At 44.9% G+C, this 15,575-nt stretch overlaps 1 protein-coding gene across 1 annotated transcript in view; it reads right to left on the reverse strand.

Annotated features, from left to right (window-relative positions):
* Positions 1 to 523: 523 nt before the first annotated feature.
* The window catches only part of abca4b (ATP-binding cassette, sub-family A (ABC1), member 4b), a 39,147-nt gene continuing 24,095 nt past the window's right edge, over positions 524 to 15,575 (reverse strand). Inside the window, exons 30-49 of the mRNA XM_029250158.1 lie at positions 15,257 to 15,446; positions 10,008 to 10,102; positions 9,009 to 9,041; positions 8,153 to 8,258; positions 7,710 to 7,784; positions 7,262 to 7,431; positions 6,847 to 7,024; positions 6,641 to 6,756; positions 6,393 to 6,540; positions 5,915 to 6,038; positions 5,198 to 5,327; positions 4,813 to 4,933; positions 4,665 to 4,727; positions 3,494 to 3,600; positions 3,092 to 3,233; positions 2,847 to 2,981; positions 2,442 to 2,545; positions 2,170 to 2,262; positions 1,615 to 1,864; positions 524 to 643 (exon numbers count right to left, since the gene is read on the reverse strand). Coding sequence (XP_029105991.1) covers positions 524 to 643; positions 1,615 to 1,864; positions 2,170 to 2,262; positions 2,442 to 2,545; positions 2,847 to 2,981; positions 3,092 to 3,233; positions 3,494 to 3,600; positions 4,665 to 4,727; positions 4,813 to 4,933; positions 5,198 to 5,327; positions 5,915 to 6,038; positions 6,393 to 6,540; positions 6,641 to 6,756; positions 6,847 to 7,024; positions 7,262 to 7,431; positions 7,710 to 7,784; positions 8,153 to 8,258; positions 9,009 to 9,041; positions 10,008 to 10,102; positions 15,257 to 15,446 — 2,500 coding nt within the window. The remainder of the gene's footprint in view (positions 644 to 1,614; positions 1,865 to 2,169; positions 2,263 to 2,441; positions 2,546 to 2,846; positions 2,982 to 3,091; positions 3,234 to 3,493; positions 3,601 to 4,664; positions 4,728 to 4,812; positions 4,934 to 5,197; positions 5,328 to 5,914; positions 6,039 to 6,392; positions 6,541 to 6,640; positions 6,757 to 6,846; positions 7,025 to 7,261; positions 7,432 to 7,709; positions 7,785 to 8,152; positions 8,259 to 9,008; positions 9,042 to 10,007; positions 10,103 to 15,256; positions 15,447 to 15,575) is intronic.

Genomic DNA, 15,575 nt, shown 5'->3' on the forward strand with positions numbered 1-15,575 from the left:
GATGGATATATTTCAAGAATTATTCACAGTGATCATTTATAATTGTAACAATTTTATATCCTTTCATACCACATTCGTATGATTTTTATTTACAGACAACTTTTTTACATTTTAAAAGCCTTGAATCGTGATAACCAAAAGTACTGACTTTTTTTATGAATTGATATCACTGAAATACAAATTCAACGAACTGGAGCTGAAGTTACAATTTCAACAGTGGCATGTCTATGAAATTACACTCAATATATGGTAAATCAAATACAAGTAAAAATAGCATATATAAGCATATGATTCTCAGAAGTACTTTCTTTTGTTTATTAAAAGCATATACATTCCCTTGATTTTTGGTTTCTTGTATAATAAAAAAAAGTCTTGTGCAGCAAAAAAGTCATTTTCTAGAAACTAAATCATTTTGACAGTACTGCTGAAAGTTTTTTGTTTTTTTTTTTCTTTTTTGCCCAAATATTTCAGTACTGTAAACAACTCTTAGTCTTTTTGCCAAGTTTAGGCAAAAATTTGTTTCTCAGGCTTTTTTTCCCTTCAGTGGTGAGATCTTCATTTCTCGTCGTGCCCCGGCTGCTCTTGGATGCAGAACTAAATCTTCGTCCTCCCCTGACTGCTGCTTGGCAAAGTTCACAAACACCTGCGATGGGTTGAATTCATCAAGTAAGTGTCATTCAACATGAGCAACACACTGCTAGCATAAACACACTTCCATACATACCCTTAGCTATGAATAGATATGTCAAAATGTCTATGGCTATGTTATCATTATTATTATTATATGCTTTGTTGCCCCTCTATTTAAAAAATGAAACATTTCTAAATATTTTACTGGAAAAAACTGGGAGAAAGTAACTTGCTTAAGCACACTACAGCAAGCTCCATGGATTAGAACCAACAATCTACCTCTTTGTGCACTAACTGTCCAAAATGCATTATTTCAGCAGTGTAATGGCAGCATGTCATCAGCTCATGTGAAACACACACACACACACACACACTTTCTGAACCGCTTGTCCCATACAGGGTCGCGGGGAGCCGGAGCCTACCCGGCAACACAGGGTGTAAGGCCAGAGGGGGAGGGGACACACCCAGGACGGGACGCCAGTCCGTCGCAAGGCACCCCAAGCGGGACTCGAACCCCAGACCCACTGGAGAGCAGGACCCGGTCCAACCCACTGCGCCACCGCACCCCCCTCATGTGAAACATTTACATTTATTCATTTACATTTATTCATTTAGCGGATACTTTTGTCCAAAGCAATGTACATCTCAGCAAAAGTACAATTTATGCATTACTTTAAGAGAGGGAGACATGAAAGTCTCAAGCATAATTTAGCAGATGCTTTTCTCCAAAGCAACATAAAACTTATTCATATTTTCTAAAAAAGGGGCTTCAAACGTGCTCGACTGAGCCAATTTAGGTTAACCTACCTGAGTCACACACACACATTGTCAGAAACCGCTTGCCCCGAGTTACAGCTCTTATTAAATTATGTCTATACTCAATATGATGAGGGTTAGGGTCTTGAAAACTGGTGAATTCATTCATTTTTAATTTTAGCATGTATTTGTTGACTGGAAGAGTGGTAGTGTTTGGCATCCCAATACCTGGTCGAGTGTAGTCTGAGACACAGAGTAGTCTTCAATGTTGAGCTTCTCCTTGTTGGACACGACAAGCTGGAAGACGCGGGCCAAAGAGGAGGTGGCAATCTGGTACTGCAGGGTGTTATGGTGCTTTTCACGCTGCACACAACCTGGAAAGCTGCTCTCCATGAAAGCCTCGGCAGGGTTCAAGTCCGGTACTGCCCCTGGCTTAGCTGCCCTGATCTTCATTGTGACCACGTAGCCATCACCAAACCTAGGACACACAGGCACAACGTCACAGTCTGACACAAAATAAGGAAAATGTTGACTAAGAGGGACTTAGTATTTATAAAGGACTGGAAGTACGATCCAGAAAAAGCAACACAAGGGACTTGTTCATATAAGCCATTAAAGCATCATCATAAATACTGCCAGTATCTGTTCAGTTAATTAAATTGTCTTGTATAAAAACAGATCATGAAATTCCTGGTAACATGCAAAACAGCGAAATACACACCACACTGCTGTAAGGACTACGTGTAATATTAACTGTATTTGCCACCGGGTTTGTGGACCCACTTATATTTGAGGTGCTGGATGGTGCCAAGACATCTGAAGGTTCCATTGACCATGATGGCCAGGCGAGTGCAGAGAGCTTCACATTCCTCCATGCTGAGCAGTGTACAAGGAAAGAGAGTTGGTCCCCATCTAACCACTCACTACACACTGAAACTCGTCACAAGACTCATGTTCCTTTACAGTGACTCAAGTAAAAAGCTCATCAGAAAGGCTCCTAGGACAACCTATATGAACACAAACAAACCACACGAGCTGCTGTCATAAGGACTTGCCTGTGTGATGTCAGCACCACTGCCCTCCCATCCTGGATGACACTTAAGATTGCATTCCACAGAAAGCGGCGGGAGTGGGGGTCCATGCCTGTGGTGGGTTCATCCTAAAGCATCAGACACATGCACACAAACAAACATGCATGATGAATGTGGACTTTCTAGCCAAACTGGAAAATAATTTGACTCAAGTAAGACATTCGTCTCCACAGCTCAGTGTTAAGGGCATCAAGTTCTGGCAGTTTCCACAACAGTTGATAGAAACAGAATAAGCAACAGGTTGATAGGAATAGAAGAGAGTGAGCAAATAACTCAGAGATGGGCTGACAGAGATAGTGTGGAGTCCATCTGGAGTCATGAAATGATGCACAGTCCCAACCATGTCTAATACTGCAACAGGACACCTACCAGCAGAACCAGAGAGGGGCAGCCGATCATAGCAATGGCTGTAGAGAGCTTGCGCTTGTTGCCACCGCTGTAGGTTCCTGCACAGCATTCGGCATACTGGGAGAGGCCAAGTTTCTGGATGCCCCACTCTGCTACCTGGTGGACAGGGAGGGACAGTACAGCTAGACAGGAAGTGCAGTACTTCCATAACTCCTCCCATATTCCACTAGCGAACTCCACCAGACAGCGCAGAACCCCCAACTCACCCTGCCAACCTCAGACTCGGGCACTCCACGAAGACGAGCATATAGACAGAGGTGCTCCCGGCCCGTCATCAGGTCATCGATGGCGTCAAACTGTGGGCAGTAGCCCATGTTCTGATGTACATCCAGAATGTTGGTGAGAATACTGAGGGAGAGTGAGACATCAGTGTCAGATATGACATGGAGCTGGGATGGTTCATATTTCAGATAATATGACCACAAATCCCAAATTCTGGAATAGGCTGCTGGCTTCTACAGGCTGAGAACCATAGGTGGACTACTGTACAGTGTGCATGACAAATTACTCATATTTCTGTATACAACTAGATAACGAAGGTTCTAATGAGAACTACCCCCAGATATGGACATATAAATAACAGTACAGATGTTTTCCTGGTCCTGCACCTGTATCTAGCAATATACGCCTCTCCAGAGCTGACATCAATGTCTCCGGTCAGCATTTTGAAAGTGGTTGTCTTTCCAGCACCATTCACCCCCAGAAGGCCAAAGCACTGGAAAGGTAAAAGGAGGTCAAGTTGAAAATGGCAAGGAGGATATTACAAAAATTAGCTCAAAGTCTGGGAGGTCAGGCTCCATCCAGGAAACTTTATACATACAGTCATGTTGTTCACCAGATATATTTAAAGTGACTTTAAAGTGGCTTATAGTCAGAGGTGGGTAGTAACAAGTGACATGTACTCAGTTACCTGTACTCAAGTCATTTTTTGGAGAAATTGTACTTTTCAGAGTAATGTTTGACATCAATAAGTTGCATAAGAACTAAACAGGTCTTTGTTTCTGAAATTTATCAGTTATTTGGTGAATCACTTCTATTTTATTGCTTTAAGTGTATGGACTAATACATTTTTTGCATTAATGCTCCTGCATTTATATTTACTGTAAGTTCAATATTTGAAAAGCATTGTAAAAATTATACAGGTAAAAAACAACTCTTATTATCAATATTATTATCAATAAGAATCAATAACTATTATTATTGGTACCATTATTGTTCCCAGTGATTTCCGGATGGGCTCCAGACCCCTGCGACCATGACTGGGACAGGTGATTAATGTAAATGGATGGATGGATGGAGAATTTTACTGTACTTCTAACGAGTGACAAATGAAATTAATGTGTTTGGTTTTGCTGTTCAACATCTAATTGTAGAACTAAATTCTAGAAAGCTGGGAAATATTTGGTAAATAATGATAATTGTCATGATGATTAATATGCTAATTGTATATGCCTATTACTTGCGATAATATTCTAATTGCGTGGTGTAGATCAGCAAGTGCTAACTGCAGTTTTACTTAAGTTCTGTGTTTGGCCTGTCCTGGGTGTGTCCCCTCCCCCTCCAGCCTCGCACCCTGTGTTGCCGGGTTAGGCTCCGGTTTGCTGTGACTGGATAAGCGGTTTCAGACAGTGTGTGTGTGTGTGTGTGTCTGTCTACTATGTTTGATAACTCTACCCACCTCTACTTATAGTTAGTACATAATCAAATGCTATGCCCATGTATATACCTGAGTATAAGCCCTGAACTAATGCAAATGTCCCCAAAATAAGCCCTACATACTTCTCCTGGGGGTACTCCCAAGCAGATCCGGTCCACAGCTGGTCTGTTTCTTCCGACATAGGTCTGCAAAGACATGGGTATGAGAATGTCCCTGAAGTTACCTGTATATAAATCATAATGCCAAAAGTGTTTTGTTGAAACATTATACCTTGGAAAGGTCTTTGATCCACAATATGTCACTCCTGGCACCACCCTTATAGATCCTCTCCCTTTCAAGGGCCACATCATCATCTTCATCTTTTGGAAGGGTGGCCTTAGATTCCGTCATCCTGGATAACACAGAGCACATTTTCAGTGAAGGACCTTTCCCAGTACGTAGCACTTTAAATGTATTCTTCTTCTTCTTCTTATTATTATTATTATTATTATCATTAGAATAAGAAGAATGGTTTCTTTTGTCAACCATATTGACTATTTATTTTCCTCAGAAGTACCACCATAACAATATTGTCACAGTTTTTTTCAAGCTGTGGGAGGCAAAATCAATAAAGGGTCACAAAGAGAAAAACTTGAAAAGGGCCTCCACCGCTCACCAGTGGTCAAGGAAGAAACGATACTGAATCAATATATTCAAGAGGAAATACAGGAAACCTTCAGCCGCCATGCAGACCAAGTTCTTTCCCACAAAATCCCATTTGAATGGATCTGTACTGTACTCTTCCCCTGAAGGAGATAAAAATCATTTTAACAGTTAACATAAGGAGTAAAATACCTGTGCACTTTATAACATTTAATATGCTGTTGAACTGTACAAAAAACCTTTCACTCCTTTGCTAAAAGCTGTATGGAACAGTACTAGATTTGTAGAATATAACAAAGAATAACAATATAATACCAGCACTGTAACTTCAATACAATAGTAGGTATAATGTGCTCTAAGATCAGTCAAGTTGCTCCAGCATATAGTGTTTTCTCCATTAGTGAAGGGATACTGTTATTTTTTCAGTGACATTCCAACTTCCACTTAAATTATTCACACCAGATGGCGCAAAGCAGTGCAGTGTTCATATTTTTTTTTTCACAAATTCATATTGTAGATCAAGCCTGTTAAAGCTGAAGAGGAGAGTGATCAATGATAAGTTATGCTTAATCATGCTCACATGGAGTTAATATGTTTTTCCTGTAGAACCCATGCTCCCAGAAAAGAATGCTACAATAACTCTGTCCACCAAAGGGGACTTGCTGACCACCTACATTCTTTCCCGCCATAAATAAAAGCCCCACCCTGTTTGTCGACATAGAGTACTTACCGAAGCGGGCATACACTTCGGTTACTGCCTGATTCATAGCCATGTCAATCAAGCCCCGGCCCAGGCAGAAATGGGGAAATACCAACAGAGCTTTTTTCAGCAGCTCGTTCAACTTGATAAGTGTCTGGAGAGCAAGAAAAAAGCCAAAAAAACCAAACCCATATTTGAGAACTATAAACCATGTACAAATCAACCATACTTGGTGTACAGTATTATGTTTCAGTACAAAAATATGTGGTACAGTATTACTGCTACAATTTGTATATATATTATTATTATTATTCTGATCAACAGAACATTAAACAAGCAGAAATGCACTGGATACTGTACAAACCAAATAAAAATGGCTGTACTGCATTTCACTCCATCAACATGCAATGTTGCTCTGATAAAATAGTTTACATTGATATGCTTGTAAAAACAATCAAATAAATAAATAGCTAAATGTATTTAACAGCAAAATTTTTCCTCATCATACCTGGTTGCTTTCAAAGAGTTCCAGAATGAAGGTGATGGCGCTGCTGTTGATTCCAATAAACAGGTTGAGGCAGGACAAGGATACATAGGCCGTGCTGGGAACATTGAAGATGTATGACATGGGATACATCAGAGGTGTCACTGACCACCTGAAGACAAATTAAACAGGAACTGGAATCAGAATTTTTGTAATTCACAGAGTAAAAGCAAAACAATGAGAGCTGGTAGATTGTCTTTGTGGTGACCTACCCATAGAGTAACAGCAAAGCAACAAGGGCAGGTAAGTTTGTCGCTGACGTGTAGCACTTTTTGTCAAAACCTATAAAAATCCCTACAACCATGGCAGTGCTGAGGGAATAGTTGAACTAGAAAAGAAAAGAGAGGACAGGGATCAGCTGTGGAAATTTATACACTCACGATCTTGAGATGGGCAAAGGCTTTTCTCAGCAACTGACCATGTCCCAGAAGAAACTGGTCACCCAGTAGACCAGAGGACTGACGCCACTAACAAACTGGAGGTGCTTGGCATTGGTGACTCTTTCCTGTATGAGGTAGAGCACAAAGCTAGCTGGGATGAAGGACATGGCAAAGATCACACAGATGGCCACCACTGCATCCACCGAAGTCGTTAGTCTGTGAGGGATGAACATAATGAGAACTTTTTTTCAGTCATAAACCCTGAATTTACCAAGTTTATCATTAACATATATGGCATGTGGTATACTCAGGTGTGTGTTGAACATGTTCAAACAAATGAAAAATGGAATCAAAATGGTATGGATTATGTCAGTCCCAAGGAAAATAGATTGAGGACTGCAAGTTTTCCTTTGTTGATTTTGCTCTGAAGGAACCCTTGTAGTGTACACTCACACAGTGACCTCAGAGAGCTGTTCCTTGGTCAGGTTGAGGGGGTGGTTGATTGTGGTGATACCATATTCTGCTGGATTGGCGCTGGCTGGCAGGTTGGCCCTTAGTATGGCATTGTTAGCTACATTCAAGAAGGACACTATGGAGTGCCAGCCCTTGTTGCTGAACCACACCTGCCACACATGGAAGAAGTGCTTATTAGTAAATAATACACAAGCACTTTTATGTTAAAATTATACAGAATGTAACAATTTAGTAACGAGGATTTGTAGCTTCTTTTGCTCTATATACCTGCTCTTTTTGGCTACCAGGCAATTTTTTATCCACAAAAATTACAAAAGGAGGCTTCAGCACAACAAAATGCACATATTAATTTTTATAAATAACGATAAAGTCTTTAAGAGATAACAGGCATAAACTACCTTCACAGTATTTGAAAGCTCCTGCTTACCTTGACGTTATATTCACTCTCCATGAACCTCAAGAATGTCCCTATTTCTTTGATGGCAAGTTTGGTGTAGTTACCCTGTGAAACCAACCAGAAAGTGGATAGTCACTTGAAATAACACATTTCCATTGCAGCAAACTAGCATTTTAACCTTTAATTCTTATATATGTCTTATTAAGCACTTTGTGCAGAATAATTTTCTGCAACTATGTGATTATGTGGTTATGTCTGATTGCAGGGTAAATAATGTGATCTTATTAGTTGATGGCCAAGGGAATTACACTGGCACAATTAAACCTCAGCCTAGAAGGTAAGGACACTGTATGTACAGTATTTGATTCATGTTATTGTTTCCAGGGCTCTTATTCCTTACGAAGTGAGTTCTGTGGTTTCTAAGAGTGCTGCCCTACACAGGCTAATGGCAGAAATTAATATAGCAAAGCTACCCCTGTAATATTGAGCATGCGACCAAGCTGTGCCAGGACATCCTGGATGCTTTTGGGATCCACATCAAGGACAGGAAGCTGCCCTCCAACAGAGATGCCTCCATATCTACAATCAAACACATCCATACATTTCCTTAAACTACCAGGTGGTTTTAAATGATTTACATGTCCTCTAAAAGGAGCTCTAGAACTTACAGTTGTGACAAAAAATTTGTGAGCCCTTTGGAATTTTGTGAATTTCTGGATGAATGGGTACACAGATTGCTGTCAGAGTGTAATATACAGGTCTCAGGGAGGTAAAAAAAGGACCCTAGGGTAACAGATCAGCAGGAATCACTCGCACTAGATACTGCATACCAAGACCAAAACCTCATCTCAATTCTGAAGCACAGTAGAAGGAGAATAATGTGTGAGGCTCCTTTCCGATCTCAGAGTGTGGATGGCTTATGCTTCTTGAGGGAACAATGAATTTCTTAAAAATGTTATGTCAGGAAATCCTGCAGAAAATTAGGGTATCTATCTGCGACTTGAAGCTCAGTCTGTTAATCTGTCTTGATGTACCATTATGATTGAAGCAGGTCACGTTTTAGAAGCTATTCATACAGAATAGTCCAAAGGTCTCACAAATTTTTTCTCACTTCTATATACATGAACATAAGATGTTTCTCATGGTCTTTTATGTTTACACTAATAGACTACAGTACTAGTAAAAATTTTGAGTATACTTGCAAGAAACTAGTAACATACAGTACCATCATCTATACATTGCTACTATCGTTATTGGCAGTGTGCACAATAATCAAAACCAAATAAAAGAATAAAGTTTTATGACAATTGTAAATGTCTGAAAGTTTACCTCTGTTCATTCACCCAATATTTGCTCTTCAAACTGAAAAAATGAGAGTACATCAGTAAGACAGCATTTTACATTTACACACACACACACATTTTCAGAACCGCTTGTCCCATACGGGGTCGCGGGGAACCGGAGCCCAACCCAGCAACACAGGGCATAAGGCCGGAGAGGGAGGGAGATTTTACATTTACATTTATTAATTTAGCAAACTTTTTCCTCAAAGCAATGTACATCTCATAGAAGCTACAATGCGTGCATTGAATTAGTTGAAAGAAAGATAGATTTTAATCGCAAAACAGGGTTCCTTTCACATTTTTGTTCATAGGTTGAGTATATGTTCATTTTCGCCATCTGACTCATGAACAAAGCCTGTAAACCCTTGCCACTTTGCATTGGCAGACCCAGTGATGAATAACTGCTGAGACAGAGTGTTCAGACAACCACCTGGATACTGTAGAACTGATTCACACACACACACATTTTCTGAACCGCTTGTCCCACATGGGGTCGCGAGGGAACCGGTGCCTACCCGGCAACACAGGGCGTAAGGCCTGAGGGGGAGGGGACACACCCCAGGACGGGACGCCAGTGCCCCGCAAGGCACCCCAAGTGGGACTCAAACCCCAGACCCACCAGAGAGCAGGACCCGGTCCAACCCACTGCGCCACCGCGCCCCCCAGAACTGATTCACTGAGTAATAATTTTTCCATATTTTTTTAATAGTATAGAAAGGACACGTGGATGGACAGATGACCTTTTATCCCCTAGATTTTTCATTTAATCCTGTACCAGTCTTAAGAGTAATATTGTTAGTTATTTTAACCACTGCAGGTTTCTCTGAGCTATTTGAAAAATCTGCTTTAAATGTTCTGAAGTAACCTGTTTGTCAAAACGCTGATTAAAGTGGAATCAAATGCAAATTTATATAATGGTGTGAAACACAGAAGAAATGCTACACTTATTCCTGAACACATGGCTGTGAGAAAAAGTGCAGCATACCTGGTCCTGATGAGGCTAGGGTAGGTTTTGACCAGGTAGTCTGAGATGTTTCTGTTGGTAAGGTCCAATAGCACATCACCAGTGGCCTGAACCCGCTGTGGAACAGGTATGCACAATTTATTCAAAACAGAGCGACATGGAAAGGGGTCGTCCTTTTCTTTTGAAACCAGACAGAAATATTCTTTATGAAAATAGATAAAGCCGAAAAATATTGTTTTATTGTTGGAGTTTTACATAAATCTCAACAGGCACTCTTTTTATTTTTAATGCACTATACCGGGTAAAGCTATGTTGGGACGTATTTGTCACGCCCACGGCCTCGCAACAACCTGATGCACCTGCGGCTGATCAGGGAGATGAAGCATAAAAGGACGACACCAAACCGCTCAGATCGCGGACATCTTTGAGCCATCTGCTCACCTACGCCTGTGCTCTCCTGTGCTATCACCTGTGTTCTTATTCCCTGAGTCCCTGTCCCGACGATTTCCTGGTGTTCTGACCATTCATTTCATTTCCTGGATTACGGTTCCAGATTGTCCCTTTGCTTCGACGTTCACTCATCGGTGACCCCTGCCTGTTGTTGACGATTCTCTCTGCCTGTCCCTTGTCAGTCTGACAGCAAAAATAAAACATGGCGACGGCACTTGGGTCCATCGCCTCCTTGCATGACAGGTTCCACCTCACCTTCTGACCCAGCGATGAACCGCCTGCAACAGGCGCTCTCATCTCAGAGCATGCTGTTAGGCTCCCACAAGCAGACCTTGACCAGATTTGCCAAGGCATTACAGGGACTGGTTCAAGTCCTGCAGGAAAAGGGAGCGGTGGATCTGCAGGAGACCACAGAGCGAGCTGTGGCAATGACAGCGCAGTCTGCACCACACGTCCCAGACTAGGATCCGTGCTTAGCCACCACAGAGCGCTATGATGATACTCCAGCTCATTGTATGGGCATCCTCGTGCAATGTGAGCTCATATTTTCCAGCTTGTCTCACGTGTACCAGACCGCTGAAAGCAAGATCCTCTACATCCTTGCGCTACTGACTGACCCGGCGCTCGAGTGGGCCATGGCTGCATGGGAGAGACACTCCCAGACCACCTACATAGGGTTCAAGAAGTGCTTCATGGCAGTCTTCGGCCACCCCCTTTCCGCGCGTGTCACTGGTGATCGTCTGATGCAGATCCAGCAGGAGGAGTACTTGGTGGCTGACTGCTTTCTTGAGTTCCACACCCTGGTGTAGCAGAGTGGGTGGAATGAGGCATCCATCCTGGTCAGTTTTCGGCATAGGCTGAGCCGTCAGATACAGGTTGAGCTCCAGTACTGAGGGGAAGATTGGACCCCAGATTGGTTCATTGAAACAGTGATGGCCATTGACAACCTAGCCCGGGACTGAGAACCCCGACCCAGATTGTGGCCTCCAACTCCCCGAGTCCATGGAGAAGCGCCAGAACCCATGCGGGTGGGGCAGGAGCATCTGACCCCTGAAGAGCGACAGCGCTGTTTCAGGGACCGCCTGTTCTTGTACTGCGACAGTTGTGGTCACTTTCGTGCAGCCTGCCCAAAATGACCCTGACATAAGGCTAGATGTCCTCACCTTGTAAGCACACAGTAAATGCTTCCAGTGGTTCTCACAATGGGGGGAGAATCGGGTCAGTACGCAGGCACTGGTGGACTCAGGCGCAGTAGGGTGCTTTATGGATATTGGATTCTCAGAAGCTTGACAAGTACCCAGGTGGGCGTGTGATGTTACGTTAAGAATCGGTGCCTTGGACAGACAACCTCTAGGGAGCGGGGTTGTAGACACCCGCACGGTCCCGTTACACCTGGGAGTAGGGGTTCGTCATCAGGAGGAGCTTGGGTTCTCCTTGATTAAGTCTCCAGACAACCCCATCATCCTGGATTTCCCCCTGGCTGGTACAGCACGACCTGATGTTTTGCTGGAGTAAGGGGGAATTGGTCGTGTGGGGGGTCCCAGTGCAGTAAGGCGTGTCTGTCCATGCCGTCCAGAGCCACTTTGGTGGAGTGCGCTGAGAACCCACAGCAGGTAGTGGTTCCTGCTGAATATCTCGGGGAGGTCTTTAGCAAGGAAAAGGCAGCGGTGCTGCCCCCGCACAGACCCTGGGATTGCGCGATCAACTTCCTTCCGGGTACTACACCTCCCTGAGGCCAGGTCTACCCCCTGTCACTGCTGAAGGCCATGCAGCAGTACATGACCGAAGCATTAGCAGCAGGCATCATTCATCTCTCGACCTCTCTGGCCTCTGCCGGGTTCTTTCTCAACAGCAAGAAAGACAGGGGCCTATATCTGTATACAGGCTATCGGGGACTCAATAGTATCATGGGCAAATATCCACATCCCTTACCCTTCATCACTGCCACACTCAAGCAAATGCATGGGGCACAGATATTTACCAAGTTGGACCTCAGCAGCGCATTCAGCCTGGTTCGGATATGAGAGGGGGATGAGTGGAAGATGGCCTTCAGCACTACCCTGGGCCATTATGAGTACCTTGTGATGCCATTTGGCCTAGCTAACGTGCTCAGTGTGTTCCAGGCTTTTGTGAATCATGTGTTAGGAGACCTGGTAAACAACAAAGTCCTGGGGTACCTGGATGACATTCTCATCTATTCCAGATTCAAGGAACAGCACATTAGACAGGTAACAGAAGTTCTCCAGTGCCTGTTGCACCACCTGGTTGTTTGTTAAAGTGGAGAAGTGTCTGTTTCACCAGGAGAAGATGGCGTTCATCAGCTTCATCCTGAGCAATGAGGGGATGGCCATGGACCCCGGGAAGGTCTGAGCGGTGACATAGTGGCCCTGTCCGAGGCCCGTGAAAGCCTTGCAGGGGTTCCTGGAGTTTGTGAACTTCTATAGGAGGTTCATCCAGGGTTCATCCACTCCACTCACCGCGCTCACAGCGGGTAAGAGCACTCGCCTCAACTGGACCAAACCAGAACAGCACACCTTCAAGGCCCTGAAGGAGCGACTCACCTTTGCACCTGTTCTCTGCCATCAACACTACCCTTTGTCATCGAGGTGGACGCTTCCATCATGGGGTAGGTGCTGTGCTGTCTCAACGACAGGGAGATCAACCCAAGCTTAACCTGTGCACTTACTTCTCACACAAGTTATCCAAGGCGGAGCAAAATTATGATATAGGGAACCGGGAGCTCTTGGCCATCAAACTGGCCCTAGAAGAGTGGAGGCATTAGCTGGAGGGGGCTGTGCACCCTTTCTTGGTCCTCACCGATCATAAGAACCTGAAGTACCTCCAGAAGGCCAGATGTCTGGCCCCTAGACAAGCCCACTGGGCCCTTTTCTTTACCAGGTTCCACTTCCCAGTGTCATATAGGCCAGGCAGCAAGAACACCAAGGCCGATGCTCTCTCCCGGGTACACGAGGGCTCTCCATCCCCGGCTAACTCAGAACTCATCCAGCCTTGAGACTGTGTGATTGCCCCTGTGCAGTGACAATTCACCCAGGATTTGCAGAAGGAGCAACAGACTAAACCTGGACCCCCGAGACACCAACAAGGAAACAATACATACCCACAAGCATGCAACCAACACTCCTGAAGTGGGGACATGACTCCCCAGCAGCAGGACATCCTGGTCTCAGTAAACCCTCTCCCCTCCTCCACAAACAATTCTGGTAGCCCTCCATTCGAGAAGACATTTTGGACTACGTTAGTGCATGTGTCACCTGTACCCAGTCAAAGACCCTCACCCAGAAGGCAGCAGGGCTCCTCAAACCTCTGCCAATCCCAGCCCGTCCCTGGTTCTATGTGGCCCTCGTCTTCCTCGTGGATGTTCCCCCATTGGAAGGTAAGACCACAGTGCTCACAGTGATCGACCGGTTTTCCAAAGCATGCCGTCTTGTCCCTCTTCCCAAGCTTCCCATAGCCCTGGAGACTGTGGAACTGCTCTTCGATCATGTGTTTTGTCTCTATAACCTTCCAGAGGATGTCGTCTCGGACTGGGGGCCCCAGTTCACATCCCAGATTTGGAAGACTTTCTGGCACAAGCTGGGGGTCTCTGTGAGTCTGACATCGGGGTATCACCCCCAGGCCAATGGGTAGGTCGAGCGCTGCAACAAGACATCAGTAGTTTTTTGCAGTGTTACTGCAGTGGGTTCGATACTTTCCGTGGGCCGAATACGCACACAACACACTGACCCACACGACCACAGGACTCTCACCGTTCCAGTGTGTGCTAGGTTATCAACCTCCTTTGTTCCCTTGGCACCCCAACTCAAGCCACGTACCGGCCGTGGACGCCTGGTATAATGACAGCGCGGAGACCTGGTGAGCCATCCGGGACCATCTCCAACGCTGTACCCATAGGTACAAACAACAAGTGGACTGCCACCAGTGTCCGCTCTCCATTTTGCCGGGTCAGCTAGTGTGGTTGTCCAAGAAGGATCACCGGTTGAAGTTGCCAGCCGAGAAACTCAGGCCCCAGTATATCAGTCTGTTCAAGGTGCTGTGTCCCTTCACCAACCACCCGTGGCTGCGGCACCACCTCCGCCGATGCGAGTCAATGGGGGCCAGGCTTATGCCATTAGGGAACTACTGGACTCCTGCTGCAGATGGAGGGAATTGCAGTACCTCGTAGACTGGGAGGGATACGGTCCGGAGGAGCAGTGCTCGGTGCCGATGCGGGATATGTTGGATCCTGTCTTTATTTCTGATTTTCACAGGGATCAGCCGGCGCCCAGGCCGCGGGGATGTTCCACCAGGGGACGTAGAGCGACTTGGGTCGCACATACGGGGACGGTACTGTCATGCCCACAGCCTCACAATGATCCGACGCACCTGTGGCTGATCTGGGAGATGGAGCATAAAAGGGCAATCCCGAACTGCCCAGATTGCAGAACCTCTTTGAACCAGCCGCTCACCTACGCCTGTGCTTTCCTGTGCTATTGCCTGTGTTCTTATTCCCTGAGTCCCTGTCCTGACAATTTCCTGGTGTTCTGGTCTTTCACTTTGTTTCCTGGATTATCGTTTCGGATTGTCCCTTTGCTTCAATGATCACTCATCAGTGACCCCTGCCTGTTGTTGACGATTCTCTCCGCCTGTCACTTGTCGCTCTGACAGCAGAAATAAAATGGTGCAACTGCACTTGGGTCCGATACCTCCTTTCAACCATGACACTATTATGGACTGTGGCCTAGCAACTTCATGATCACAGGGCCCTTTCAAGAATCATTGCATTTTCTGCTGTTTCAGTAAACGGGCAATTAGGAACTAACCTGTGGTGGGGGCAGACCACCAGCCCCCACAGGACAGTAGGGCAGCATGGTGAGCTTCTTTTTCGTGCTACATTGGCAGGTGGGGGAGGGGTTGAGTTCGTTCCAGTCAGGGCTTTGCAGGATGTTGGTGATGACTGGGGAAACTAAGGGCACCTCCCATTCTGTGGTAGTGTTACTGCATGGCAGGATCCTGTTGGCCCCACATGTACAAGCTCAGTGCAAGTCAAGTGATTAAGACAATACTTACGGTCTTGTGTCTCCTGTGTACTTCAGACTTATACACAAAAAGTTTCAATTTTATTATTGCTATGGCAGATAG

The sequence above is a fragment of the Scleropages formosus genome, chromosome 3 (genome assembly GCF_900964775.1).
Source record: "Scleropages formosus chromosome 3, fSclFor1.1, whole genome shotgun sequence".
Classification (NCBI taxonomy): Eukaryota; Metazoa; Chordata; class Actinopteri; order Osteoglossiformes; family Osteoglossidae; genus Scleropages; species Scleropages formosus.